This window comes from Strix aluco, chromosome 1, assembly GCF_031877795.1.
Source record: "Strix aluco isolate bStrAlu1 chromosome 1, bStrAlu1.hap1, whole genome shotgun sequence".
Classification (NCBI taxonomy): Eukaryota; Metazoa; Chordata; class Aves; order Strigiformes; family Strigidae; genus Strix; species Strix aluco.
The window spans coordinates 5,745,827-5,772,781 of record NC_133931.1 but is presented as its reverse complement, the minus strand read 5'-3'; the positions used below and the strand labels follow the sequence as shown (position 1 = coordinate 5,772,781).

The window sequence follows — 26,955 nt, the reverse complement described above, 5'->3', positions numbered from 1 at the left end:
AAGGCATAAGGCCTCCATATGAAATGCTGTGCATTAACACCCTTATAGAAAGAGGTTTTTTCAGACTCTAGACCCATGGCCATAGTCACATGACCTGGTTTAGGCTTTTAGGGGTATAAGGTGTTGGGACTGGCCACCCTGGCTATAGGTCTGGATTGCTCAGCTTTCCTGAAGCTCAATCTAACATCCCCACAACACTTCCCTGAGATATGTTATAGCTCTGCTTTTTATGTATTAAGAGATAAAACAGACACTGCCTCCCCATTATAACACACACTTGCTCTGGTTTTTATCAGCCTTACTGTAATCTTAGGTACTTTTCTGGTCACACACTGAGGCAGTAAAATTCCTGTACAAAACCCTTCTCTGGCAATCTTACCCTTGGTCCTGGAAATCCTGGCTGACCTGGAGGACCGGGAGGTCCAACTTGCCCAGTGTCTCCTGGGGGTCCGTGGGGACCCATCAGTCCTGGATGGCCTTTATGACCAGGTATCCCAGGATCACCTGGAGGGCCCTTTTCTCCTTGAGGGCCTTTTTCACCTTTGATGCCAGGCTCTCCCTAAGTGAAAAAAAAAATGACATTACCATCACAAAATAAAAGAGGTAAACTTCTGATTTCTAAGCACAGCGAAACACAAAGAGCTGAGCTGGCAAAGTTACTGAATACAACATCTGGTGCATTACAAATGATCCACAAATTATTACTGACAGAGAATGATTAAAGAGAGGGCTGGGAGGGTGGGAAGCATGGCAGATCTCTACAGGCCATGCTTTACTCAAATGACCCCTTCCCTCGGCCCCTAACTCAAAATAGCTCTCTTTATTTCAACGTAATGAAATAAGTAGTAATATTCTCCATCCTACCCTCTCTCCTTTGGAGCCAATTTCACCTGGTTTTCCTGGTGTACCCTGCAACAAAATAAGGGTGAGCATTAAAGAGCTATCCATAATAACAGCAAATAATAAAGCACATGCCTTTGCAGTGATTCTTGTGACCTGGGGAAAATTTATTCCCCTGTCAGTCCCACAGATTCCTGAGAGCTCCCTTTTTGCTCTCAAATATTGAACAATTCAAGAAAAAAATCAATTTGTTGCAACCCAGGTAGCATCCTTGATGTTTTCTTCCAAAGACACCAGCCCTACTTTGAAACAACTGGGAATTTAACTTACCTCTTTTCCGGGAGGACCTTTCTCTCCTGGTTCTCCCTGAGAGATACAGAGAGTGGATTTAGCACTGCATTGCAAGGAGTTGGAAGACCCTAACTAATAACCATAAGTCTTGCTTTCTGTTCAGAGCCCACGTTTTCTGCTACACAGCAGTGGGTTTGGACGATTTATCCTTATCCTACTGCTATAGGTCATTCTTGGGAAGACACATCCTACTATTTAGAAAGCATTTTTTAGTAAAGCTACATACCATGTAAATGTAAATACCAGGAAGTAATTTCTAACAAACCAGCTGAGGCAGGACAGATGTTTCATTGAAAGGGTGTTCCTGCTTTCAATATATTTTATTCCTTTTTCTTACAAACATTTCACAAAGCTTTGTACACTTTACTTGGGCTGGTTTAGCTTCAGCAGTGTCAATGTTATACCCATAACAGTCTAAAGTTATAAGTGAAGTAAATTTTTTAAGTAGAGGTACCATCTTGTATTACACCAGCTGAGATAATGGATACAGAGACAGTGATAAAGGAAGTTGGAGCCTGAAAGCTTGCCTGTATTTTCAGAAATACATTAAATAACCTCAATTTGAACAAGCATCCTATTAGGATTTTTTTTTCTATGCTCTAATGTGATAATTAGGCAATACAGTTTTGCATTTTACCATTTCAATGAAAAAAATGTCACTGCAGTCCTGAAGTGCACTGATAAAGCAAAACAAACATTAAACTAGTTATTACTAAATTTCTGCCCAGTTTCCCATATCATGAATGGAAAGATTCATCTTTATAGTCCATTTACAATCCATATACATGATTGTATCTATAATGTGTGCATGCAGGTGGTATACTTCCCATAACCTGGAATCACATATAACTTCTTCGACAGTGCTTAGCATCTATACATGTATGCATGAGTAATATAACTAATCACAGGTGTGTGATTACATCAGCTCCAAATTAGGCAGCATCAGACTCACTTAATTATTCCTTAGGGCCACTTCAGTTTTAAATGGCCATCACGTTTGCTGCTTTAAATTAGTTTTCCAGATGATAAATATTTCCTTCTCCTTTTCTCATCATGAAACTCCCTTTCCAATCATTAAAAAAAAAATAAAAATCATCCTGTGAAAGATTCAGCTCTCCTACATCCACATGAAAACCTTTCAAATCTCATTTCAAGTCACAACAGAGCTAGAAACAAAAATATTTACCTAACATTCACCTTTTCCACCCTTCCAGTGGAATGTAATATGTTTTACTCACCTTGGAAGAGCTAAAGATACTGGATTTCAACACTGTGATAGTTTCACATGTATAGTTAGTATTTTAGATCACTTTGGGAGATATATGAATGTTTTAATTGTGATGTACCTCTGTTGTTGGTAACAAAGTAATTTTCCTTGGAACAGCAAATATCAGAAATAGCTATATCATTATCAGCTCTTAAAAATTCCCTGTTTATCTCTTCTGGGGTTCATACAGAGATATAGTCTGAGAACTTAAATACCCCATACCCATGTTAAGAAGACTATTGAACCAGTCCAATTAATGAACACATCATCAGGGCTGACTGACAGCTACCAGCTCAGCAAATGAGATTATGGATGTTTGTCCATACGAAAAATATTCTTTTTGCAGTACAGTTTCCTTTGGAAGGAAAATTGTATGGCTTCTGGATCTGTCAGATGTCCTGCTTATGTTCTTTTACCTAATTAAAGATGACTGTGTCCCATCTTCATCAGTCCAACATTTAAAAGCAGGTAACTAGTGGGTCTAATCCATCCCCAGACATACTTACAGGTGGTCCTCGAGGACCAATGAAGCCAGGGAGTCCTGGGCTGCCATTTTCTCCTTTATTTCCTTTAGGACCCTTAGGACAGAAATGAGACAGACACTAGCAGCCCCTTCTCCAACATCTCTTTTCCAGAGCATGCATTTACAGATACATTGGAACTGGGAAATTTCACTGTAGCAGCAGGACTCCCAAAACTGACAAGGAAAGGAAGAACAAAGTCATTTAGAAAAGCAGATTGCAAACACCATGCTTGCATTATTAATAAGCTGTGTGGGGTCCCTGTGAAAAGATGAAAAGGAAGTGACAATTATGGAAGTGACAGGAGGTATGTTCAGTGGCTATTCTGGCGCTGCATGGTTTATAAGGTGGTGTTGCAGAGTGGAAATGCTGTGATGTGCAATGACAGGGAAACAGTGCAGGCGGTCATACTGCTCAAAGCTGAGAATACGATCAACAGACAGCTACTGAATTGCTCTTTTGCCTTTATTTCCTGGTTCAATTTAAAAAATGTCTGCCTTTTACTTATCTCTCATGATACTCTGCCAAACTATCCCTTTTTCTTACAGATCAGGGCAGCTTAAATGTCAATTCATGATATAGTGCCATTTCATGTACACTTCTGATATTTTTTTTACTCTTATTTTAACCTTTTCTTTCACAACTTTGTCCCCTACCTTCTTAAGTCAGAACATATCCCTTTTTCTTCTTAGAGTAAACTCATCTTCATTTTAAGCCCGTCTTGTGAAAGGTGAGCACCAATGAACCTGACAGGCACAAAAGACATGGCTTTTGGGTGTGCAATCAGCTCTGGAGATTTCAGAGGCTGGACTGCATTGCTGTGTGAAGGCTTAAGCATAAGCCCTGTGAATTGGGATGGGCACTGTCAAACAGCAGATGCAAAAGGAGAAGGCTCCTGGCAGGTTTACCTTGTGATTACAAGTCAGCAATGATGAAGGTGGAAAATAAACCCTTATTGCCATGATAACCTTTCTCGCTTCACCTTTTTTCAAAATAGAAATATAATATATTGGCTTGTCACACTACATTGTGAAGGAAATTAGTGCATTTCCAGACAAGGCTGGAAATAAACGGATTCATGTACAGCACAAGGAAATACTTCCCATAATAAACTTTATGAAAGGGGAAGGATTCATTTTAACGACAGAGAAGGATACTGATGAGATGACTGTTCTGCTGACCAACACTGCCTCATTGTTTCCCCTTTCTCATCCATTGGACTTTATCCTTTTTCAATCTCTTTTTTTTTTTTTTTTTTTGGGACTCTAAATCCTCTGGAGCAGAGACTGCTGTAGTTCTGTGTTTGTGAAGGAAGCTGCCTGGTGTGTTCCCAGGTCACTAGCTGACTGTTTAGGTAATGTGAGAACACAATGATGATTAAAAAATAACACACATTTGGCACTCACAGGGTATCCCAAAGCCACAGTAGCCTGATGAAGACCGAGAAAGCCAAAAAGCAGTAACAGGAATTGGGAACAGGGGTGGGTGTGATGAGAAGAAGAAATGACGGTTGAAAAGGCAACAGCGGGGATCCACGGGATAAGAAGCAATGGCAGTAGTCCCAGGAATGTAAGAACTCATGTCAAGGAGAAAAAAGCTGTAGCACTTATTCTTGACTGCAGAAAGGCTGTGGGGACTGCACCACCCCTGCCCCACCTGTAATCTGAGAGTTATCACCTCCCCATGCAGAAGGGTGTGGCTTCTCTTTGACTACTTAGGAGGAGACATCCCTGCAGCAAAGCAATACATGCTTGGAGCACAAATCTGTGGTGAGGCTGAGGTTGCTTTATGGCATTGCAAGGGCCATAAAGAAGAGTGAAGTCATGCTGCAATTTTTCAGATTTCTCCTGCTATGCCTTTGTTTCTATCTGAACCTAACAGCACAGCAAACTGTAATGTCTAGGTGGACAAAGAGTGGGAAGAGCCCTGCATTGCAATAGATGCTACTGGACACAAAGGTACATGGATTTGCTGAACACTGAGCGATTTTCAGCACCAGAACAGAGGAAAAAAAAAAAAAAACAACCAACAACTCCTCACTGTCCTCCTTACAGCTCTTCATTACCACACTGTTCTTCCATACAGGATGGCCCCAGGGGGTTTTCATTCTGCTTCCTGATCTTGGTTTACTGCCCACTGTCTGCTCTCTCCCCAAGTGCCTGGGGAGGATTTTTCTGCTGCTGCTGTTCCTCAATGGCAGTCTGCCAACTCCCCGAGGCCCTCCCCTTGTGACAACTCTCTGTTGGCTGCACAGTCTCTGCCTGGCAAAATTAAATCTACTGGTGAAGATGAGGCATGCCAATCTTTTTTTCATACCAGGTAATCAATCATTTCCTTTTTCTGTGAACGCTTAACTTTTGCTGGGAAAAATGATGACCCAGCTAGCAGTTCAATTCCAGGAACTTAGCCAAACCCTCCAATGTTGTGGCCAGCCAGTGATTTTCAGATCACCAGTCTTCAGACACTGCAACTTCAGGGATGGTAAGCAGTTACACATAATCCACCCCATCTACACCTCATCAGTCACCTCTCCTTGACTTAACTGCTTGCTGCATGAGTTTCCCTTTGTGGTACTTACTGGGTTACCTGCTGGGCCAGGTTCTCCTGGAGATCCAGGCGATCCATTCTTACCCTATGTCAAAAGGAGAAAGGTTAGTGAAGTAATGCATACTACAATTAAAAATGTCCACCTACTGCTACACCAGCAGGGATTTCTTTAGCATTGTCCAACCTCCTCTCTTGGCGGACTGCAGAGTAGGGATCTCTTATTTCCGGCTGACCCAACAACTTCTGCATCCCTGATTGCATGGCTGACCCCATCTCAGGACAAAAATTGAGAGATGTGGACCCAAATCCCCTAGTCTAAAGACGACCAAACCAGCACTCCTTGTCTTCCTCCTTTTCCTCACCCTTATCCCCATCATATGGAGCATCCTCTGGGATAGATGGAGCCACCTACTATGGCTGCTCTAAGTCACCAGTGTTAAGACAAGCCCCTTTAGTCCATGTTTGAAGCACCTCTTGGCAACTCAGTGATCAATGTTAGAGTGCTCTGCACTAGCTGACAGATATCGCCAGATCCCCCCCCAATCTTCCTGTGTTAGAAAACTGCCTCTCTGCACTGACTGAGGTAGGTCCTGCAAATTACTGCCTACCTACCATCTTCTTCTCAGGGCTATCATCTGAATCAGGGTCCAGAGGCCAGGCATCTATTTTTTATCATCTCAGACTTCCCCTTTTTGGGGAATGGAGAGAAACATTTGTTCTAAAGCCTTGAGGCATTTGATACTTCCCTGAAACCAGTCAACTCAGAATGAGCCAAATCATCCTTTAAAAGGATCTGTTTCCTACCACTCCTTATCAAAGTAGCTGATCTGACCATCTACACTGACTAAAGTTTGGTGAGATGAAATTCTGCACCCTGCTCCTCTCTCCTCCCAACTCACTATGCAGAGATGTTTTTCCCTGCATTGGAGCTGATCATGAAGACCAGCCCTTTTACTGGCAATATTCAAAATCATGCCTCATGCTTCTTATTAGAGAAGAAACAAAGCAGAAGAACAAGAGAAACTGATATTTTGCCCTACAACATACAAACCCCCAAGTATCTCTTCTCCAAAGAAGAATATGTCCTGGAGTTATGATAATTTCTGATTCCTCATCTATTTCTATTAATTTCTGGTGTTGTGCAGGGGCATGACACGTTAGCGAGTGATGCCAGCATTACAGGAATAATGAGATAAATTACAAGGCAAACACAGCAGCTCTCCATATGTTGCTGCAGACTAATTTAAACCCTTACCCTCCCAGCTCAGAGGGACCTGCTGCCCCAGCTCCTGGCTTTGCTGGCTGAATCAGCATTTTGCCCTGATTACAGAACATGTTGCAGAATCTGTTTTACTAGCAGGTCTTCTGAGAAGGAAAAGAAATCATTCATTGCAACATATTAAAAATGTGCCTAGGTTCAGCAACAGAGACCTGCATTCAAATTGGGAAAGGGTTGATTTTTAAAAGAATTGAAAAACCCATGCAATTAATAAAAGTAATTACTCAGCCATCCCAAATGACACTTTCTGAAATGTCAACTAAATAGCCATTTCTCTACTGAAGTTGTAACAAAACTCTACAGGTGTTAAACAAATTTTTTTCTAAAATAATGCTTTTTTAAAAAAAATAATACAGAGAGCATGACAAAAATGAATCGTATCACAACTGGACCCCACATATCTCAAACTGGGCACCTGCAATTATTGTCTACTTTTGAAAACTAAGGCCACGTGAGAAGCGAGTGAGATGCCAGAAGCAGGACTGGCATACGAGCACTTCTGACACTGCGGTCCTGGCAGAATTGATTAAACCGTTCTTCCCACCAAGTCAGCCACCATTACTTCATTGCACTATTATAAGCCTTCATCAGTTTCTAGCAATATCATTCTGATTTGTCTTTCTCAAAATAGTCAAAGTGTTTTAATCAAACATCACCTGAATCTTGCTTAAGACTCTTCTTCCAAACCAGAGTTCTGGACTGCAGGATATTCCCACTATACACAATGTACCTCCAGAAATGGCTTGTCAGGACAGAAAACTCACCGGCAGCCCTCTGAGTCCTCGAGGGCCCTGTGGTCCTACGGGACCAGTATCACCCTGAAATGAAGAAAAGTATTCTGGTGAGTGATACAGGGCAAGTCAACAAGCATTTAAAAATGTTCCTACTAAACTACACTGGTCACATATTAGGTGGAAACAGCATTAAAGAAGTACGTATGAGGAAAACCAGCCTTCTGAAGCTGGTTACAGGCAGAAATCATTACTATCAGGTTGTCTTAAAGCTGGATTTCTCAGGAACAGATATTCTTTAGTATTTCTCAAGAACTAACTACCTCTCTTGAGGGAGGCTTAAGACCTGCTTCTGTCTTCTCTGTGGGGTTCCCTTAGGTCTGTCTTCCATTTTACTTTGTAGGGTACCATTTAAAGCACAGCAGTTTTCCAGTGATACAAGGGGGTGCAAATGAGAAACCACTTCCCCAGGTCCCATGGCAATGGCACATCAGCCACTTGGTACGTGGCTCAGCAGCTGCTGCAGGATCCCACGTCAGCTGCACTCTCCCAGGACTTTGTTATGTGACTGCATTTGACACTAATAATGTCAGAGGATCTGTTTCTACCATCTCTCTTTCCCCTGAGCAGCAGCGTCTTATTCCATAGGTATTTCACTGATTTCAGTGGAGCTACGCAGGCAGTAAGGTACAGCTTTTGCAGAGGAAGTGTGACAGAACCTGGCCCAGTGGGACCTGCAGAATGAAACACTGCTCGGAGAGGGGTGGCAGAAAGCAGGTCCGTAGCTACGCAGCACAGCCTGGGATTCAAACAACGCAGCTTTCTCCGCTTTTCTGAAGATATAGTTGACATTTAAGCGTCAGCAGCTGAGCAGTGACAACAGCCCTCAAACTCGTCGTTACCCTAATGATCTTTGCACAAATCATTCCCGGTGCACCGCTGCAGTAATTCACCCTTTACTGGAGTTTCTGCAGCTGTTTTAGGTCAGGGTCACTGTGAATTAAAATCTTCATTTGTCAGGGAGAAGGAGATTAGTTTCTGCTCAGAACGGTACACTTACATCCTTCCCTGGTGGCCCCTCACGACCAGCAGGACCTGTCACACCTGGCTCCCCCTGCAATTCAGCAAAAAAAGGAAACCAATATCAGCTCAAGGTCAAAGACAGAGCAGTAAGACCACCATACGTGGTATGGGGTTTCTGCAACACCGGACTGAGCTCAGTGAAAACTTTTTCAAAGCCAGCAAGAGTCTCGTTCATCATATGTGACATGCAGCTTATAAAAATAACTCAGAAGCGTCTTCTGTAAGCGATGCACAAGGCAGTGCACTGCTTTCCAGCAGAATATTTGCTACTGCTAGTGCAGTCACTGAAAACCACCAACCTATTCATGATACAGAAACTACTGTAATGAGGAAGAGATGAAGAATTCCAGCACTGGATTTTTCAGCTAAGCTCCTGCAAGGAGACCATTTTATTTCCCCGTAAAAAGCCAGAATTAGGCAGAATGACATTCAGTTTTGTATTCCACTTTCTACACCAAGAAGCTTTTTGTACTGTATTGCTCAGAACAGAGAGGAGACTAAATTTTCATGCAGGACTTGAGTTCTGTTTTTTATGATCCACAGGCAACTAAGTCAAAGGGCTAGAGACGTTTCTATTCTTATTTCTGTAAGTTTTGTTCTAGAACTTATTTTGCACTTCTTAGGCATTTTTTAGAGGAGAGCTGACACTTGTCTGACAAGTGCAGTATGGTTCCTCACCTTGTATGTCAGCATTCATACCATAGGGATGTGGTACGGAGGCATCCTTGAAACTTCACAGAATCACAGAATCACAGAATTGTCTAGGTTGGAAAAGACCTTGAAGATCATCCAGTCCAACCATTAACCTAACACTGACAGTTCCCAACTACACCAGATCCCTCAGCGCTATATCGACCCTACTCTTACACACCTCCAGGGATGGGGACTCCACCACTTCCCTGGGCAGCTCATTCCAACACCTAACAACCTGTTCTGTAAATAAATGCTTCCTAATATCCAGTCCAAACCTTCCCTGGTGCAGCTTGAGGCCATTACCTCTTGTCCTATCGCTTATTACTTGGTTCAAGAGACTCATCCCCAGCTCTCTGCAACCTCCTTTCAGGTAGTTGTAGAGGGTGATGAGGTCTCCCCTCAGCCTCCTCTTCTCCAGACTAAACAACCCCAGTTCCCTCAGCCGCTCCTTGTTCGACATGTTCTCCAGACCCTTCACCAGTTGCCCTTTGGACACGCTCGAGTAATTCAATGTCCTTTTTGTAGTGAGGGGCCCAAAACTGAACACAGTAATTGAGCTGCGGCCTCACCAGTGCCGAGTACAGGGGCAAGATCCCTTCCCTGTCCCTGCTGGCCATGCTAATTCTGATGCAAGCCAGGATACCATTGTCCTTCTTGGCCACCTGGGCACACTGCTGGCTCATGTTCAGCCGGCTGTCAATCAACACCCCCAGGTCCCTCTCTGACTGGCAGCTCTCCAGCCACTCCTCCCCAAGCCTGTAGCGCTGCTGGGGGTTGTTGTGGCCGAAGTGCAGCACCCAGCATTTGGCCTTATTGAAACTCATACAGTTGGCCTCAGCCCATCGCTCCAGCCTGTCCAGGTCTCTCTGCAGAGCCTCCCTACCCTCGAGCAGATCAACACTCCCACCCAACTTGGTGTCGTCTGCAAACTTACTGAGGGTGCACTCGATCCCCTCATCTAGATCATCAATAAAGATGTTAAACAGGAGTGGCCCCAAAACTGAGCCCTGGGGGACACCACTCGTGACTGGCCACCAACTGGATTTAAATCCATTTACCACAACTCTTTGGGACCGGCCATCCAGCCAGTTTTTTACCCAGCAAAGCGTGCGATCATCCAAGCCTCGAGTAGCCAGTTTCGCCAGGATAATGCTGTGGGAAACGGTGTCAAAGGCCTTACTAAAGTGAAGGTAGACAACATCCACAGCCTTTCCCTCATCCAATAAGTGGGTCGCCCTGTTGTAGAAGGAGATCAGGTTTGTCAGGCAGGACCTGCCTTTCATAAATCCATGCTGACTAGATCTGATCCCCTGGTTGTCCATTATATGACTTTTAATGGCACTCGAGATGACCTGCTCCATGACCTTCCCTGGCACCAAGGTCAGACTGACAGGTCTATAGTTTCCTGGATTGTCCTTTCTGCCTTTCTTGTAGATGGGTGTCACCTTTGCTACCCTCCAGTCCAATGGGACCTCCCCACTTAGCCATGATTTCAGGTAAATCATGGAAAGCATCTTGGCGAGCACATCTGCCAACTCTTTCAGCACCCTTGGGTGTAATCCATCCGGTCCCACAGACTTGTGTGCATCCAAGTGGTGCAGCAGGTCTCTGACCACCTCCTCTTCAACTGTGCTGACCTCAATCTGCTTCCCCTCTCCATCTCCCAGCTCATGAGGCTGGGTGTCCAGGGAACAGCCAGTTCCACTGCTAAAGACTGAGGCAAAGTAGGCGTTGAGCACCTCAGCCTTTTCCTCATCCTTAGTTACCATGTTCCCCTCTGCATCCAGTAAAGGAGAGAGATTTTCCCTAATCCTCCTTTTGCTGGTAATGAATTTATAGAAACATTTTTTATTATCCTTAACAGCTGTGGCCAAGTTGAGCTCTAGCTGCGCTTTGGCTCTCCTAATGCTCTCCCTGCATAACCTCACTACACCTTTATAGTCTTCATGAGAGACCTGGCCCCTCTTCCAAAGGCAATAGATTCTCCTTTTGTTCTTGAGATCCAGCCAAAGGTCCCTGTTTAGCCAGGCCGGTCTCCTTCCCCGCCTGCTTGTTTTTCGGCACCTGGGAACAGCCTGCTCCTGTGCCTTTAAGACTTCTCTCTTGAAGTATGCCCAGCCTTCCTGGTCTCCCATATCCTTCAAGGCAGCCTCCCAAGGGATTTTGTTAATCAGTCTTTTGAAGAGGTCAAAGTTAGCCCTCCAGAAGTCTAAGGTGGCAGTTTTACTAACCCCTCTCTTTGTTTCTCCAAGGATCGACAACTCAATCATCTCATGATCACTGCACCCTAGACGGCCTCCAACCTTTACTTCCCCCACAAGCTCTTCCTCACAAAGGGCTATCTCAAAGGGAGTATCAGAGGACTCAGCTCTACCAGCTGCCTCACTTACCTGGAATCAGAACTTCAGCAGAGGCAACCAAGACAGCTGCTGTGATTTTATGGTATGGCTGTGGCCCATGGAATTGTAGTTGAAAACAGCCATGTTAAAAACAGATCTGTCATCATTTTTACCTATTGCCTCAGAAAGGTCAACTTCGATTCACACAATCTTTCTCCAAAGGGTCATGCATGAAGTACACATTACTTACTCGAGGACCTGGGGGACCCGTGTCTCCGCTTTGTCCTTTGAAACCCTACAAAAGAATGAAATAAATAATTATCCATCACCCCAAAGTATGAAAAGCTAAGGAAACTCCAGCTTGAATGTTTATTTAATAACCTTCACAATTTTGCCTAAGATTACTGGGGACTGCTCAGCATGGAGCTGCTATGTCCCTGGGAGTGATTAGGAAGGGCCACATCACAGGAAGAGCTTTCCATAGCTCCTTAGGCTGCAAGACCAAGATTGTAGTGTGTGTGTTCCTGGTGTGACCACCCAATAGATTATTTAATCCTAAATTTCACTGTTCCCATCCTTTCAGAGGACATGTAACAGAACACAAGGTCTACAGCTGTGATTATGCTTTCTGGTAGAAGGGGTGTCATGAGGTTATGTGCTTTAACTTCTAAGTAAGGGACCTACTCTTCTCCAGGCATGAAGCATTTGGAAATGCCTGTGTTTGAATTTTGTTGATTATTTATTTATTTAGTCACAATGCCATGACAATCCTCAGTCAGGCTAGCTCTTTGGTTTTATGTTTGCATCAGCAAAGGACCTCATCTGCTGAACAAAAGTTTCCCAACTACAGTACAGATGAGTGACTGGATTGAACCCTTCAGAGCAGCACCTACCGGTAAGCCTCTGGCACCTTCCTGGCCTGGGAGTCCTGGTTCTCCAGGCTTTCCCTATGGGAAACAATCATGTTCATGTTAGTGAGAGTCTCAGGTCAATCCCTCTGCTGTTGAAAACTTCCCACTCTTCTCCCTTAGATGTAACAGCACTGAGAACTCTGATTGCCCAGGGTTTCTCCAGCAATGATGGAGTCTAAGCATGCAAGGAGGACAGTAGTGACAGACGTTCCCATACGTACCCCCACCTGCACTGTCATGAATGCAGCCTTTGAGATTCAAAGGCAGCTTACACCTCCAGACTGGTGCACCTTTACAGTGTTTTAATGTCGGAGGGGTATGGAGGGGTAATGCACAGAACTGCACCAATACCTACTCAGAACGTACAAAATGAGTATCTGCACATAGAAACCAGGTGTTTTGATGCAAGCACACAACTGTCTGCAGCTGTGGTAACAAGTGCTGCTCCACATACCAGTTGTCCTAATGACTGGGAACTTGGCTCTTCCCAGAACCACTAAGTCCCATTTGACAAGTCCCAGAAAGAGGACGGCAATGCCAGATACTGAAAGCACATTCTTTATATAAAAAACACAGCTGCAAGGAATAACATTCACTGTCCAGTTTATTAACATTTCCTTTTGGCTGACAACTTCACAGCTCAGATTTTTCCCCTCAGCAAATGCAAGTATAGACAAAGTAGAGAAAATAAAATATAAAACTTCAAATCCTGGACAACAGAACTATCACAGAGCAATCTAGAAAAGGCTTCTTTAAAGACGCCTCCTCTAAACTTTTAATGCCCCATAATATTCTACCTAAAAAATGGATCACTAGGTTTAATGTTACAAGACAACATTCTTTCTCTGCACTATTTACAGTAGTTGTAAAAGTGGAATCGCTAAGTTTTAGTGTATTTATGGTAGCTGTAAAGATAAAAGAACCCAGTTTCTTTTCAAGATTGCTAGTGTGTGACTCTTATAAATTGCTCAAGACAATATAGTCCTTCTGGTGTTAAAAAAAGATGTGAAAACAGGCTCCCTGCCCCCCCTAAGGAGTCCACAGATAGGCAGCTCCAAAAATAATAACTGGATGTAGGCTCTGATTGCCTTAGCAAACCACTTTTAAATTACATTACCGGTTCCCCAAGAGATCCTGGCTTGCCATCCTTGCCATCATTCCCAGCAATGCCCTGTAAATGAAATGCAAAACAGGGTATAAGGAAGAAGTCAATAGGGAAGATTGGTGTGGTTTTTGTCAGTGTGAGTTTCACAGTGACAACTCTGCTTCACCATGGCATACTTAAGTTTGCCTAACCCTCCAAATACTACCCTATTTCTATAGCTCAACCATAAACCTCTCCTTGCCACACCACTACAACAGCATAAACCATTTCCCTTTCTAATATGGCAAGTCTAAGGGGTTTCCTCCTTTTCAGCAAGGCGAGCACTCCAACAATTGTAAATCAGGATTCTAAAAACAGCTGTTATAAATCATTATAATACCATTATCTTCATTCAGCTAGGCTACTTTACACTAGAAATAGCTCTGACCCTATCCCTAAGACAGATTAGAAAAACCCAAAATGTACAAATACATTTTCTAGAAGAGAAGAGTCTATGCCCAAGATGCACTTGAACTTGAGTCAGTGCAAAAGAATTATTTCGACTGTGGATTCAGATAAAGACCGTATTCCAGTCTATGAATTTTTGTGCCCATACACTGGAGCTATTAGCTGATTTTTGTGCTCTGCATTAAAGTATTTCTTCCAATGAGGAGGCAGATGAGGAACAGACCCAATTCATGCTGGTAATTAACATTTAGCTTTAAAGTGATCAAATACAGTATGCACACTGTCCTGGAGCAAGGACATAGCATCAAGATGACAGATACCATTACAGATCGTGCATAGCTTTTAAAGCACCTCAAAAATGTCACCTCTTTGTTTTACACACCTATGTGTTTATGTTCATAAACACATTTTAATGTATTGAATTAGAAGGAGCTGAATTGCACTCACTGGAAGTCCAGGCAACCCTGGTGGGCCCTGTGGACCTGGAGGGCCATCTTTACCCTGGAAAGAAAGCAGAAACACTGCAGGTCAGACAAGCTCCTCAGATGCTTCTATCAGATGAAGTCTTATCAAATGTAGAGTTTGACAAAGGACAACTGTGAGAAGCTGGTCTTGTAGCCCATGTCACATAGTATACAAGGTTTCCTCGAATTCCTTCTAGTTTAAACTGGAGGGCTTTCTTTTCGAATAAAACATCCAGTGTTAGTTATAAGTGGCTACAGATGGAGAAACCACTGAAATCACTGGTAATCTTTTTCTGAAGTTTGATTATATTTAATATTTAGTCCTTAACTTCCTGCATGAGGTATCCAGCCAGGAAGTAGAAGATCTATATTTAGTAGTTATAAGAAGGTCTTTGCTGACAGTCCCAAGAAATCCCCTTACTCTATAGGACTGGACAATAACATCCCAGGTCTTTCACAGTGTCTCAACCTTGCTCATCCATTTGAAAGGGAAGTTCCACTAGCCTGCCCATATAGTCTCTAGCCTCTCTGCTAAGAGTGCTCACTGATTTCAAAACAGCCATCAGAAGGACCATCAGTGTTCACTTATGATGAAGTTCAGGTTGAAACGGATTTGCAAAAGGCACCTTGCTCATTAGGAAACTCTGCTCTAGAAATTAATCACAGAATTGCACATTCTCAAACTGTTCCAGCTCAACAGCATGCATTACTCAGGGAAGGTTCATTTTTTCCTTTTCAACTTAAAGTTAGCATCAATCAGATTACCTGTCTCACCCAGGGTTTTCTGATGCATTACCATAAAGTATCATCTGAACACCCATCAAATGAAACAGCAGTAGCAAAGTCCTTCTCGAAGGTTACATCTGCACTAATTTTCAGTGGTGCCAGGGAATGGTCTCAGGCCCTGGCATCTGAGCAGTCCATGCTGTGACATCCTTCAACACATTGCTGGTTTCATTTTGACAATCCATATGCACAGTTCAGGTGTTAGCCTGGGTCATGAAGCATGCTAACAGATTTAGCCATCCTGTTCTAGAGGCTAAGAGGACAGACAGACAAGAGGAACGAAATCCTCCTTAGAGGTCCCATGGAGTGGATTATGCTCTGGCTAATTTGGAACTTCATTTGGTGAATAAACAAAACTGCAAAACCAGAGTAATCTGTGGTTATTTGTGGAGGTCCTACTTGCAGTGGCAGAGTTGATTCAGGCTGAATATTTTGGGGATCTTTCAAAGGACATTACATGGGTTCCAGCTCAGCTTTACTTCACAGAGCTAAATATAAGTAAAGCTAGTGGTGGAACACAGTTTAGAGCTTACTATGTCTCCTGGGTTTCCTGCTGGTCCTATTGGTCCCGGTGCCCCATCTGGCCCCTAAACAAAATAAAGCAGAAACAACGTGAGTGATTAATGCATTTTGTACATTTGTCAACACACTCTCTACCACAGTTGGCAACACTGAAGTTTTCTTCAGTCACTCAGTTCAGCATTCATTCCATTATTTCTTCATTCATCACAGAAAAGCAGTGCCAACCTCTGCATTCAATCAACCTCCAAAGCCAGAAATATTCAGATATTTGAGCTTGGTCCTGGCCCTTCCTTCTGAAAATAGGGGACAAATAGGAAAAAGCCAATCTTGTGACAAAAATAACTCTGAAGGACAGAAATTACGGGAGCAGTCTGAAGAACACTCTGTGGCAGGCAAAATCCTGGAGCCACGAGTCAATGCAGAGAGAGGGAAAAGTCAGTAAAAGTTGAAGAAAAAAAATATCTAGGGGAACATCACACTTTGCTCTGCTTTGACAGACTCAGTTTTACTTTGCACATTTCCTTTGACTGTGTCTATTCAGAGGGTCTCATAGAACAATTTTAAGAATTTTAATCCTACTGAAATAACCTTATGGTTGTGGCAGTATGAGGTTAACACAGATACAGTAAATGTGTCTTTAGCTTCTCCTAAAATAATGCTCATGGGAGCACAAATGACCCACAAAGCAGGTCCCTGTGTTGTCCCAGTGGTAAAGCATTCAGCATCCTTTAGGCACTGCTACCATCTGACAACAGAATTTTAAGCTAATCCTTGTTTCTGGTACCTCCTGTCATTTAGTCAGTGCAATGTAAATTCAGCTTTGAAGAGACTGTGCTGATCCCCAGAACAGACGAAGGCTGCACACCCCCAGCATGGCAGAGCCAAACTGCACTGTAAGCAGCAATATGAGTAGTGATGACTGTGGGCAAAGAAAGGTGGTTTGGAAAGAAAACTCCTTCAATCAGGAAAAGTTCCAGCTCTTGGAGGATGTAAGTGGTGATATCACAAGCAGGACAGCCAAGTTATTTCAGCCCTGCTTCTGCACTGTCACCCCTTTTTAAATACAAAGAAGCATAATTGTATTTGCAGAGAGAGTAGAGCTAGGAATGAGAAGGACTGTGATGGAGAGGGACACATGTAAAAGGCCCTTTAATTCAAAAGTAACCCACAGGATATGAAAACTGGAGAAAATCCAGTCTCATACCACTGTGTAAAATTGAGAACTAAAATACTCTTAGATCTGCTGGTTCTAGACTGAGAACATATTCCACATATAAGAAAACACCTATAAACAAACCACTAAGTAGTCTCTGTGGAAGAGTTTTCATCATCATTATCTTGTATAAAGCGAGTGACTGAAGCTTAGCATCAATTTACAGAGTGAGTTGAAGCAATCAGTGAAAAGTGGCCAATGTATTAAATAGCAATTATCATGAGTGGGGAACTCTATGACACTCAGGGGACCATTAGGAACCCACTGGAAAATGCAAATGCAATGCACAGACAGATGGGATGGAGCTTGCAACAACCTTCTACATGGATCTTGCAACAACCTTATTAGTAAAGAAAATACAGGACCATCTTTGCAACAGAGGAACTTACAGGTGGACCAGGATTTCCAGGAGCCCCTGAGAAGCCAGGCATTCCAGGGTGACCCTGCAGAACAAAAAGAGAGACTTTATTTACACATTATTCACATCTGTAGTTGCATAAACTATAAACTGGTGATTGAACATTGTGAGGCAACATCAAAATGAGACAAATTTAAGGTGTACTTTTTCTAATGTGTACCTCAATTTATGCTAATAGAAGATGAGAACAGATATTGTGGAATTGTACAAGGCAGGAGATCAGGCTGGGAACCAAACCTTTTTAAAATATCCTACAAATCTCATTGAAGAGGTGCTGATTTGCACCTTAAACTATTGACTCAGCCCTTGGCAAAATTAACTATGAAAGTTTGCTCTAATTTAGACCATTTCCCTCTTTCCCGAGGTATCTCAGTCTCTCTTAAAAGAGGTCATCCTTACATTCATCTTCTAGGACAAATAGAAACACTGGTTTTTTTGACCCAAAGACACCTGACCTCCTGGATCTCATCTAGGCATTATCTGGGGAAATGACTAAAGGTTAGGTAATGTAGAGAACTGAATGCATCTTATCTAGAGGTGAGGAAACAGATAATAGAGGAAGATATTGGAGATGGGGATGGTAGCCTGCGGAGGACTGCTACGGTTCCACTCTTCAGGATAGCCCATTCAAGGTTTATCAGTGATGAAGAGCTCCCATTTTCCTCCTCTGCCTCTGAGAAGGGTATTCCTCTACAGACATTATAGGAGTTATTGACGAAGGAACAATCACAGTGACAGCACTGTTGGAAAGCACACTCTATTTTTACCTGTTCACCTTTTTCTCCTGCATCCCCAGTCATACCACGGTCTCCTTTAGCACCCTGATAATGAAAAAAAAAGCCATTGAAAGTCACTTAGATTCTATATTGGATCAGCTTTTTGAGCTATTTCACAAAGCATTTGGACATTTGAGCATAAAACTCATAAATTAGGACTGAGTCCTGTTTGCCCTCCTCTTAAATTCTTCCCTAGACATTCACTAACAATGTTGGAGCCAGGAATATATGTGAAGAACAGCCTTTGAGCAGACCCAGCATAGCCTTTTTTTTAATGTTGTAGTCTCATGGACATGAAAAGGACTTACACATCCTTAGAAAGTAGACAGGTAGTTAGGAACTTCACTAAATCAAATCTTGGTAAGGAATCATCTGGCCCAGAAAAGGCATCCACAGTATGAGCTAGTAATCTCTCCCTTCAGAGACAGCAGCAATAAAAATGGCATTTCTAAGGTGCAGTCAGAAAATTCATACCCAGAAAGTGCTCCCCCACCTTTCTCTCTCTCTCTTTCTCTCCTAGTGACAACAGAACAGAAGCATCTAACTCAAGTGTAGATGTCTGTATTACCGATGCTTAAAGCAAGGCAAGTTTCACACAGTGAAAAATACTGAGATGATGGCGAACAAATTATGAACAATGCACACAACACTAATGAGTTGCTGTCTATGGAAATAATACCTTGATTTACTACATGAGATCTAGGAGACAAGTGGAGGAGAAAGGGCTGCCATTTATTAATTAAAAGAGGCCTAATTCATATTGCCAGAAGGCATGAAGCTGCTCATGACCAAAGACCCACAGTTCTACTGCTCTGTTTCAGAATGGGACCTAATACTAGTTTGGATGGTGTTGGTAAGGACAATATACTACCTCTTCAAAAGTGCAGATCTCTTTGTGACTCCTTTCTAAATAAATTAGGAGGATCCTTGCAGTGGAAGACCCAAAGACTGTCTTTGCATCTGCACCTTCTTAGGGGTCTTACAGTATTTTCTTTTAACATTTGTGAAACCGCCTTTTTATTGAATACAACTTAGACTATTTATCGATTGCATGATTTTATTTTATGCATATGCACAGTTTAAAATTGCTCCTGTTACTTCACCTAAACATTCATTCTTGCTGCCCAAATCTCTGTTTTCTCATAGCATATAAGAAAGCAGCAGACGTGTTATGTCTCAGACTGCTTGGCATTTCTGCCAGTTATTGTCTTTATGGGTTACTAATTCTTTTGCAAATTTTATCCTGGAACATACTTTGATTTTGATCAACCCTATATTTACTTTTGAGACTCTACCACTCTCCCCACTACACTTTTAATTGCAAGATATAAAATTAATTCATGAATCTCTATTAGCTTGTCCCATACTCTAATAAGTGCAAATACAAAGATGTTAAAATAGCAGAAGCTGGTTTAGACAGTAAGTCAGTAATGCAGGGAAGTCTGGAAGAAACTGTGGTACATCATGAAATCGCCTTATCTCTCCCTCCATTGATTTGTTTCAATTTATTTCACATTAGGCAGTTGTAAAGGTTTTGATTGTGACCAGGCACTGGCACTGTGAGAAGACTGATGACAGACCTCTCTTCATAGGAAATGCTTCAAATATTGGAATCTTTCAGACATTGGAAGTTTTATGTGGGCCTGTGTCCCTAGATCATTAGGCAGAAAGCATATAGCTGAAACAAGTTCTTCCTATAGCGTGTTTCAGGAAACATTCAGAGTCTGTGGATAAAACCACCATGGCAGATAGTGTATATGGAGCCAGCAGCCTATTGCACCACCCTTAATTTAAGCGATTCAAGCATACAGAGTTCAAAGGAGAGGAACAGGCAAGGTGGCTACTGCTGAGGCTTTAATGTCTTCCTCATCTGATTTGGAATGAAACTTGCTCTTAAGTCCTTACCTGTCATCAAAATACCAGTGTAATGAAATTCATCATCAAGAATCAGGCCCTATGCTTGTGTGTGTGTTTGTGTCTGTGTATGAACAAAGGCATGGTAGGAGACACTGCTGAAGTGAAACAGTGTCCGTGTGGGCAGCTGTGCAGTTCTGAGTGCATGTGGCACTCCAGTGAATTGCCAGGACAGGGCCCACACAACAGGCCAGTCCGACTTCTTTACACAGAGATGGATGTCATCATGATCCTGCTTCAGCCAGTGTACTAACTAGTCACAAATATGTTTTCATTAGACATCTGAAGAAAACCAACGAACCTTTGGGCCATCCAGCCCAGGTGGGCCTGCAGGACCTCTGGGACCAGCATTCCCCTGCAATGCAGAAGAGGTAGAGGTAAACACTAGTTTAGTCCATTGACTCCACAGACATCTAGGAAAGATTCAGTAGGTTGCTGACAAAAAAAAAAAACCACACTTAAAAAATCAACTACCTAAAAATATGATAAGAAAACCAAGGTTACATAACATCCAAGGCATGGTCACTTCCCCATCTCTCTTACCATTTTCCCATCCTGGCCATCTCTACCTGGTGGTCCTCGGAGACCTTTATCACCTTTGAAACCTGGGATGCCTGGCAGTCCTGGTGGGCCAGGAGGGCATTCACTGCACACATCCTAGGAGACAACATGGAGAAATAAATTAACGATAGACTGAAGGCACTTATCAGACCCTATAGACATCCATTATGAATGTGGAAGTGTGGTGCTAGTATAATCCCTAAGCCTTTGCAGTTTGACCACACTGGGTAGGATCTGGGTTACTTTGTCTTACAGAACTGAAATGAGGACAGTATGGAGCAGAACAAGGGTCAGCAGCTGAGCTCACACATGCTCCCATGGGGAGTTTCTTATCAGTTCTAGTTGGACAGGTCCTAACTGATCATCCAGGATCAAGAAACCAAGGAAAAACTCTTCCTAACGGGGAGGTCAGAGAGCCATAAAGCAAGACTACCAAGAACAACCTTGTTTTGAAACTACAAGACTACTAGAAAACTGTGTCTACACCAGTTTGAAAGAGCTGGGTTACTGCTCAGAGGGAAGACTGCTAGGAAAACCCAGGTGCAGCACAATGTCAGAAAGGGTGTTCTGCAAGAGAAACTCTATTCAGCAGCTAGTGTAGCCAAGGAGAACTCATCCAATGGAGTTCGTGAAGACCAAGTGAATGTCACAATGTCCTGGCCAAATTCTGTCATGGAGAATTACTACCTCTCTCCTTCCAAAACTCTTTGAAGCATCATCTCAGTAGTCTTTACATTCCTGCTATCCTCAGGAAATTAAATACCATGGGTATGCCATTTCCATTTCAAAGGCAGACTCCCTTCAGCAAAAGGGGAGTGAATCCTGCCTATAAGAGACAGTGTAGCACAACAGACACATCATCAGGCCGAGAGTTAGGAGACCTTGCTCCAACACCCAACTTTGTCAGTGATTTGTTGCAAAATTGTGGCATAAACTGTCATTTTAAGTTTCAGTCCCTACATGCATATTTATCTACTTACAATATAAGTGCTTGAGAAACATGCAGAACAACAGAGCCCTTAATTTCATCTGGGATTTCAAGGTGCAGCTTTATATAGATCTGCACCGTGTGGAGTAAAACCAATATCAAGCAGAAACAATACTCAAGGCATGTAAGTGTGTTTAACCATAACATAATCAAAGGAAGAAAACAAAGGAACATCAAAATTACATCCTGTAGCCAAGAATCAGTCTCTTGCTATTGCTGTGATCAGAAATCCCAAACAATACCATACAGTGAAATCTCCAGAAAAATACTTGGCTCCATTAAGAAAGACAGCTCTTCAATGAAGTAATTTCACAGTCACATTCTTAAAAGGGTCATTTTGTTAATGGAGTTGGTAAAAAAAGGTAATTTTTTAGTTTCTTTTAATCAATAAGAAAGGATTTCTTGCCATGCCCCAAGACTGCTTGAAAATCTCCCAACTCAGCCTATGTAAATCTGTAAAGATTTTGCAGTCAACACCTATCAGATACTGACTTATTTCCCAGACAAATCTCTACTTGGAAAGTAAAAGCAGACAGACAGATTATCACTTCTGAAACATGGATGCATCTGGGATTAATTACCTGCACCCTTTTAGATGCACTATGCTAACGGACTTCAAAAATACTCCAGTCACTGCTGAAGGTGTATGTGAAAAATCAGACATTTTACTAAAATGATTTCCATTTTCTGGTTTAGGTAATACAAATTGACAAAGTTTATTTCTTCTTGGGAATGCATGCCTCAGAAAGCTGAAAAAAGTCTCAGAGCTTTTGTAACATACACCATGTTACGAAGATCTTTGTAGGTCATTTCATTGCTGGTGGTGGTCAAAAGGCATTGGATTTTGATCTCCAGCGTGCGCTCTAGTGTCCCAATATCAGTGCAAGTAGGAGACCTGCAAGTTTCAAGCTTTGACAGAGTGTTTAAAGGCACCTTTTTCACTTGCAACTCAGACACTTTCCCATCACAGAGTGTTAGTCAGGTCTGAATCCAACATACAGATAAACCATTACCAAAGGCCAATTACCTTTACTAAGAGATTTATGTCCTCTGGAGAGAGCAGGGGTGAGGAACCCTGTGAAATGAGAAATTCATTATCTCAGGCAATTTTAAAAGGCATCAAGGTATAAGAAATTTTCCTGAGCATGCTTATGGACTCTCACTGGTTGCCCTTACCCTGCCTAGGACTCACTGGGCCAAACATGTGCTTCCTGCCCTACGTTATCAATGCACTTCATCACACCTCAGATGAGTTCTTGCTGAGGGTACTGGATAGTGGCGCTAGGAAAGTGCCTTTAACATTTTGGCTTTTATTTACATGCAAGATATCCATTTATTTTCATACTGTTCCAAAGCCATCACAGATATTTTTATCATAACCCATTAGTGGTTCTTAGTGTCTTTCCCTTTGCTCTGCTGGGAAAAGCAGCAGTGGAAGTGCACTGAAATGCACTTCTGAGGTGAGATGTACAGGTGGAAACTGAGTTAAAAGGAAGATATAGTATAGAAGTGAAATTACATACTGGTTTTCCAGGAGGTCCCCTTTCCCCTGGATTTCCAGGTAGACCCTACAGATCAAGAGAAAGAAAAAATTGTGAACTTATCATACAGTAACTCCCTGGTTGCTCCCACACTCTCCTCACTGCTCTGGACTAGCACACATTTTAATTTCTGCCACTGAGCACCACTGCTCCTTGAATGTGACAAACAGTAAACTCCTTTAAATATCTGCAACATCCCCTGAACCCCTCTTAAATCTCACTTATCTACCATGTAACCTTGTTAAATTCTTTCGAGTTACACAAAGACTGAAATTGCTTTAGCTTGTCTTCTGGTCACAGGAAACACTATGAACTGCAGTAGTGTGAAGGATGACACTGTAAATCCTGAAGACACCTGTAACATGCAAAATCAAGACCTTGTTTTGCACAAGCCTGTAAAACAGGTCCCTTGCACTTGTAACAGGAATGAACCTCTTTGTTTCTTTGTTTGTGGGGGTGTATTGGTATCAGTTTTCATTAGATGAAGGCATAGAAATGACCAGCATCCTTAGAATGTAAGGTCCAGGAAGTCGGTTTGGAAAAGGAACACACACTCCCTCCCCATACCCGCTCAATGGGCATCTCCTGTCTGTCATTAGTAAGTCTTTAGTTCGTGGGGAAAAAAAAAAAACAAAAAAACAACAAAAACACCAACCAACAAAGAAACAACAAACAAACCAAGACAAAACTAAAGATTATTTTTGAGTTGTTGCATAAAGTAATGCTCACATGGGAAACTAAATCTTTTGAACAGGACAGCTGGTCACTGTCCAGATGGTGACAGAAATCCACACTGCAAGGATCCTTGCAGTGGTGTTTTAAATTGGACTGGGTGAGATTTCTCCAAACCATTCTCTCCTAAATTCCTGTATCCAGCTGGCCTGTCACCCTGTGTCATCACCCAAGTACATGCATGCTCTATTCATATTGGGTACCTTAAAGAACATACAAAATATCTTCTATCTTAACCACATACAAAAGGCTGTCCTATGTGACTATTTTTGCATCTGCAGGAACATTTTCTACTGACCTTTTAAAAGCATCTTATCTGTGTTCAGTTTTGTTGGTTCTGCAGCAGGACCCACCTGGAGAGGTCTCTGGGATGGTGCTACATTCCCCACCCAGGATGCTAATCAACACACTGAAGATAGAAGTACTGGCTTTCAATCGGTCTAGGCTTAGCAGGGGCTACCTATGGGACTGTCTGAGAGTATCCAAAATTTCCACCTGGAAACCTCCTTTAAAAATTGGTCAAATGCTTTGCCAGGAAGGGCACTAATCATTCTGTCAATCACCTTGTCTCAGGATGGTCCATTTTCTCCAGTCAGTTCATTGTATTATTTATGCAGACAACAAGATGGGGAGTTAGTTGGCTACCTGGGGATTAATGACTTAAGTGCAGTTTGTGCACACAGGCAAAGTCGTGATAACCTGCTACACCATAATTATAGCTATAGATCAAACTTGAATTTCATCCTTGTATTTCATTTAAAAGTTAAATCCCGTACCTCTTGCTAGAGGAGAGAGAAAATGGGAAAATATATTGATTGCTCTTTTTCTACAGCCACATTAAACACTTCTGGGTGAACAACAACCCTTCAGTTCCCTTGACTTTCTAAGAGATGAATATTAAACATGAACTGAAGTGGAGCTAAAGTGAAGTAGTTCAGTAGTACTGAAGTCCGTGGATGAAAGCTTGTTTCCTAAGGAACTAAACCATATACAGGCAAGAACCAAGAGAAGATAAAGTGTGAAAGATATTCTTAGCTCATAATTCCCCACAACTGTCCTTCTGGGGAATTGAGTAAATGTAAGAAAACATTATAAACATTTATAGTTTGGCTTCTTCCACAGAGCAGCAATGTGCATGTAGAAGATTGTGGGATGTTCCCAAAGTCCCTTCACTTTCACAGATGCAAACTGTCAGGTCATGCTTTTGGCATCCTATCTACTGTGGTTCTCAACCACTTCTGCAAGTGGGAAGAGGGTTGTCTAAATGATGATTACACAGATCTTATATTCCCAGACCTGCTTTGTTCAGGAAGACTCACACAGCACTTACTTTAAGGAGTGTGATACAAAGCAAAGACTTGAGCCATGAGAATCATCCTGGATCAGAAAGCAACACAGAAAAGACAATTCAGAAATGTCTTTCATGTTGACTTTTAACATAAACTATAAATAAACTATTTCTACCATAAGGCTTGCTGACAGCCTTTTGTTTAGGGATCTGAAACATGACATGGTACTAGTGGTGGAATCAGAGCATTTAAAGAAGATTTATTTGAAGAATAATATAAGAAAAGACTTCTTAGTTATGAGAAAAGACACACAGGGAGGGAGTGACTAAAACTGAAATCCTGGTGAAGATTTAAGCATGGCTGTGATCAGGGTATCAGATCGCCTTGAGACAAAAAAGGATGGAACTATTTTCTTGAATGCTTTATGGTGTGGAGCTGGTGATGTTTTTAACAGGGTGCAAATAAGCCAGGATAAGAAATTAAGCTCTGTGCCATGGCTGGCAAATTTGAAAACCGCTGCATCCCCAGGAAACATCGAGTTGAAAAGTACAAGACTGCAGGAAGAGTGTCCTTTGAAGAATGCTTGTCTGAGCTGAAATGAACAAACCAGATGTAGGATGATGGCACTTCATCATATCGCATTGTCAGAGAACAGGCAACTGGAAGCAGAGTCCAAAGCAGAGGAAAGTTTCCTGGACTATACAGGCCTGGAGGTAGAAAAAGCTGATAACAAGGGCCAAGCTGCAAACATTGCTCAGAGCATGTCACGTCTCTCACAGAGCAGAATGAAAATGCTAGAAGGAAGGCATGGAGGGTATAACTGCATCAGACAAGCTGACTAAAAGGAGAAAACTAGAAAAGAGAAAGCCAGAAAATTAAAAAAAAAACCAAAAACCAGTCTGCCCCAAAACCTGCATGGCACTGAAAAGAAACGCTGCTAATGTGATGTAGGAACATGTACAGACCCAAATAACAACCAATGTTGGAAAGCTCATAAAGTTTGAACACTTTCAGGAGTTTGCAGCCAATAGTGGAATGAGTGATACAGCATACTAGTGCAATAAAAAGATGTCAGCAGTGAGGAGGTATGAACAGGATCCAGAGTACTCTATTGGTCTGCAAAATCTAACACACAGGAATGGTCCCTAACTGGGAATTGATGGAAGCTGTGCAGATGACATGTTGAAAAATGATGCTCAGGTAAGTGATGTACATAAAAATAAAAGAAAGTGTATAAGGAAACCAGTCACACAGGCTTAGGGTGGTGTAGTTCTAAGACTGAAAATTAAACGCAATAGCTTAAATAGGTTATAAGTCCCAAGAATAAAAAGCCAATAGGAGGTTTAGTAAGTGTAGTCTATTTTGGGGTGTATGTACCCTAAAATAAACACAAATACTTGGAAGTGTGAATAAATAAACACTTGGAACTGTCCTTCTAACTATATGGGAAAATCAACCCCAGAATAGAAAACTCTGCTTTTCAGATCTGATAGCAGTAATGCATCCACAAAGTTTCCATAATTATGAAAATAAATGCAGGGGAAGATTAACTTCCCACTAATACTGGAACTTAGTTACCATAAATAATTAACATAATTAAAAAGTGATTAATTCAATGTTTATGTTAATTAAAATTT

General features: G+C 42.1%; 1 protein-coding gene across 1 annotated transcript in view; it reads right to left on the bottom strand.

Moving 5' to 3' along the window:
* Positions 1–26,955, bottom strand: part of COL22A1 (collagen type XXII alpha 1 chain) — a 220,431-nt gene that overhangs the window by 6,726 nt on the left and 186,750 nt on the right. Inside the window, exons 43-60 of the mRNA XM_074830381.1 lie at positions 23,280–23,324; positions 22,784–22,831; positions 20,751–20,864; positions 20,509–20,562; positions 18,285–18,338; positions 17,489–17,542; positions 15,898–15,951; positions 14,562–14,615; positions 13,680–13,733; positions 12,545–12,598; positions 11,902–11,946; positions 8,597–8,650; positions 7,570–7,623; positions 5,558–5,611; positions 2,965–3,036; positions 1,171–1,206; positions 865–909; positions 380–559 (exon numbers count right to left, since the gene is read on the bottom strand). Coding sequence (XP_074686482.1) covers positions 380–559; positions 865–909; positions 1,171–1,206; positions 2,965–3,036; positions 5,558–5,611; positions 7,570–7,623; positions 8,597–8,650; positions 11,902–11,946; positions 12,545–12,598; positions 13,680–13,733; positions 14,562–14,615; positions 15,898–15,951; positions 17,489–17,542; positions 18,285–18,338; positions 20,509–20,562; positions 20,751–20,864; positions 22,784–22,831; positions 23,280–23,324 — 1,125 coding nt within the window. The remainder of the gene's footprint in view (positions 1–379; positions 560–864; positions 910–1,170; positions 1,207–2,964; positions 3,037–5,557; positions 5,612–7,569; positions 7,624–8,596; positions 8,651–11,901; positions 11,947–12,544; positions 12,599–13,679; positions 13,734–14,561; positions 14,616–15,897; positions 15,952–17,488; positions 17,543–18,284; positions 18,339–20,508; positions 20,563–20,750; positions 20,865–22,783; positions 22,832–23,279; positions 23,325–26,955) is intronic.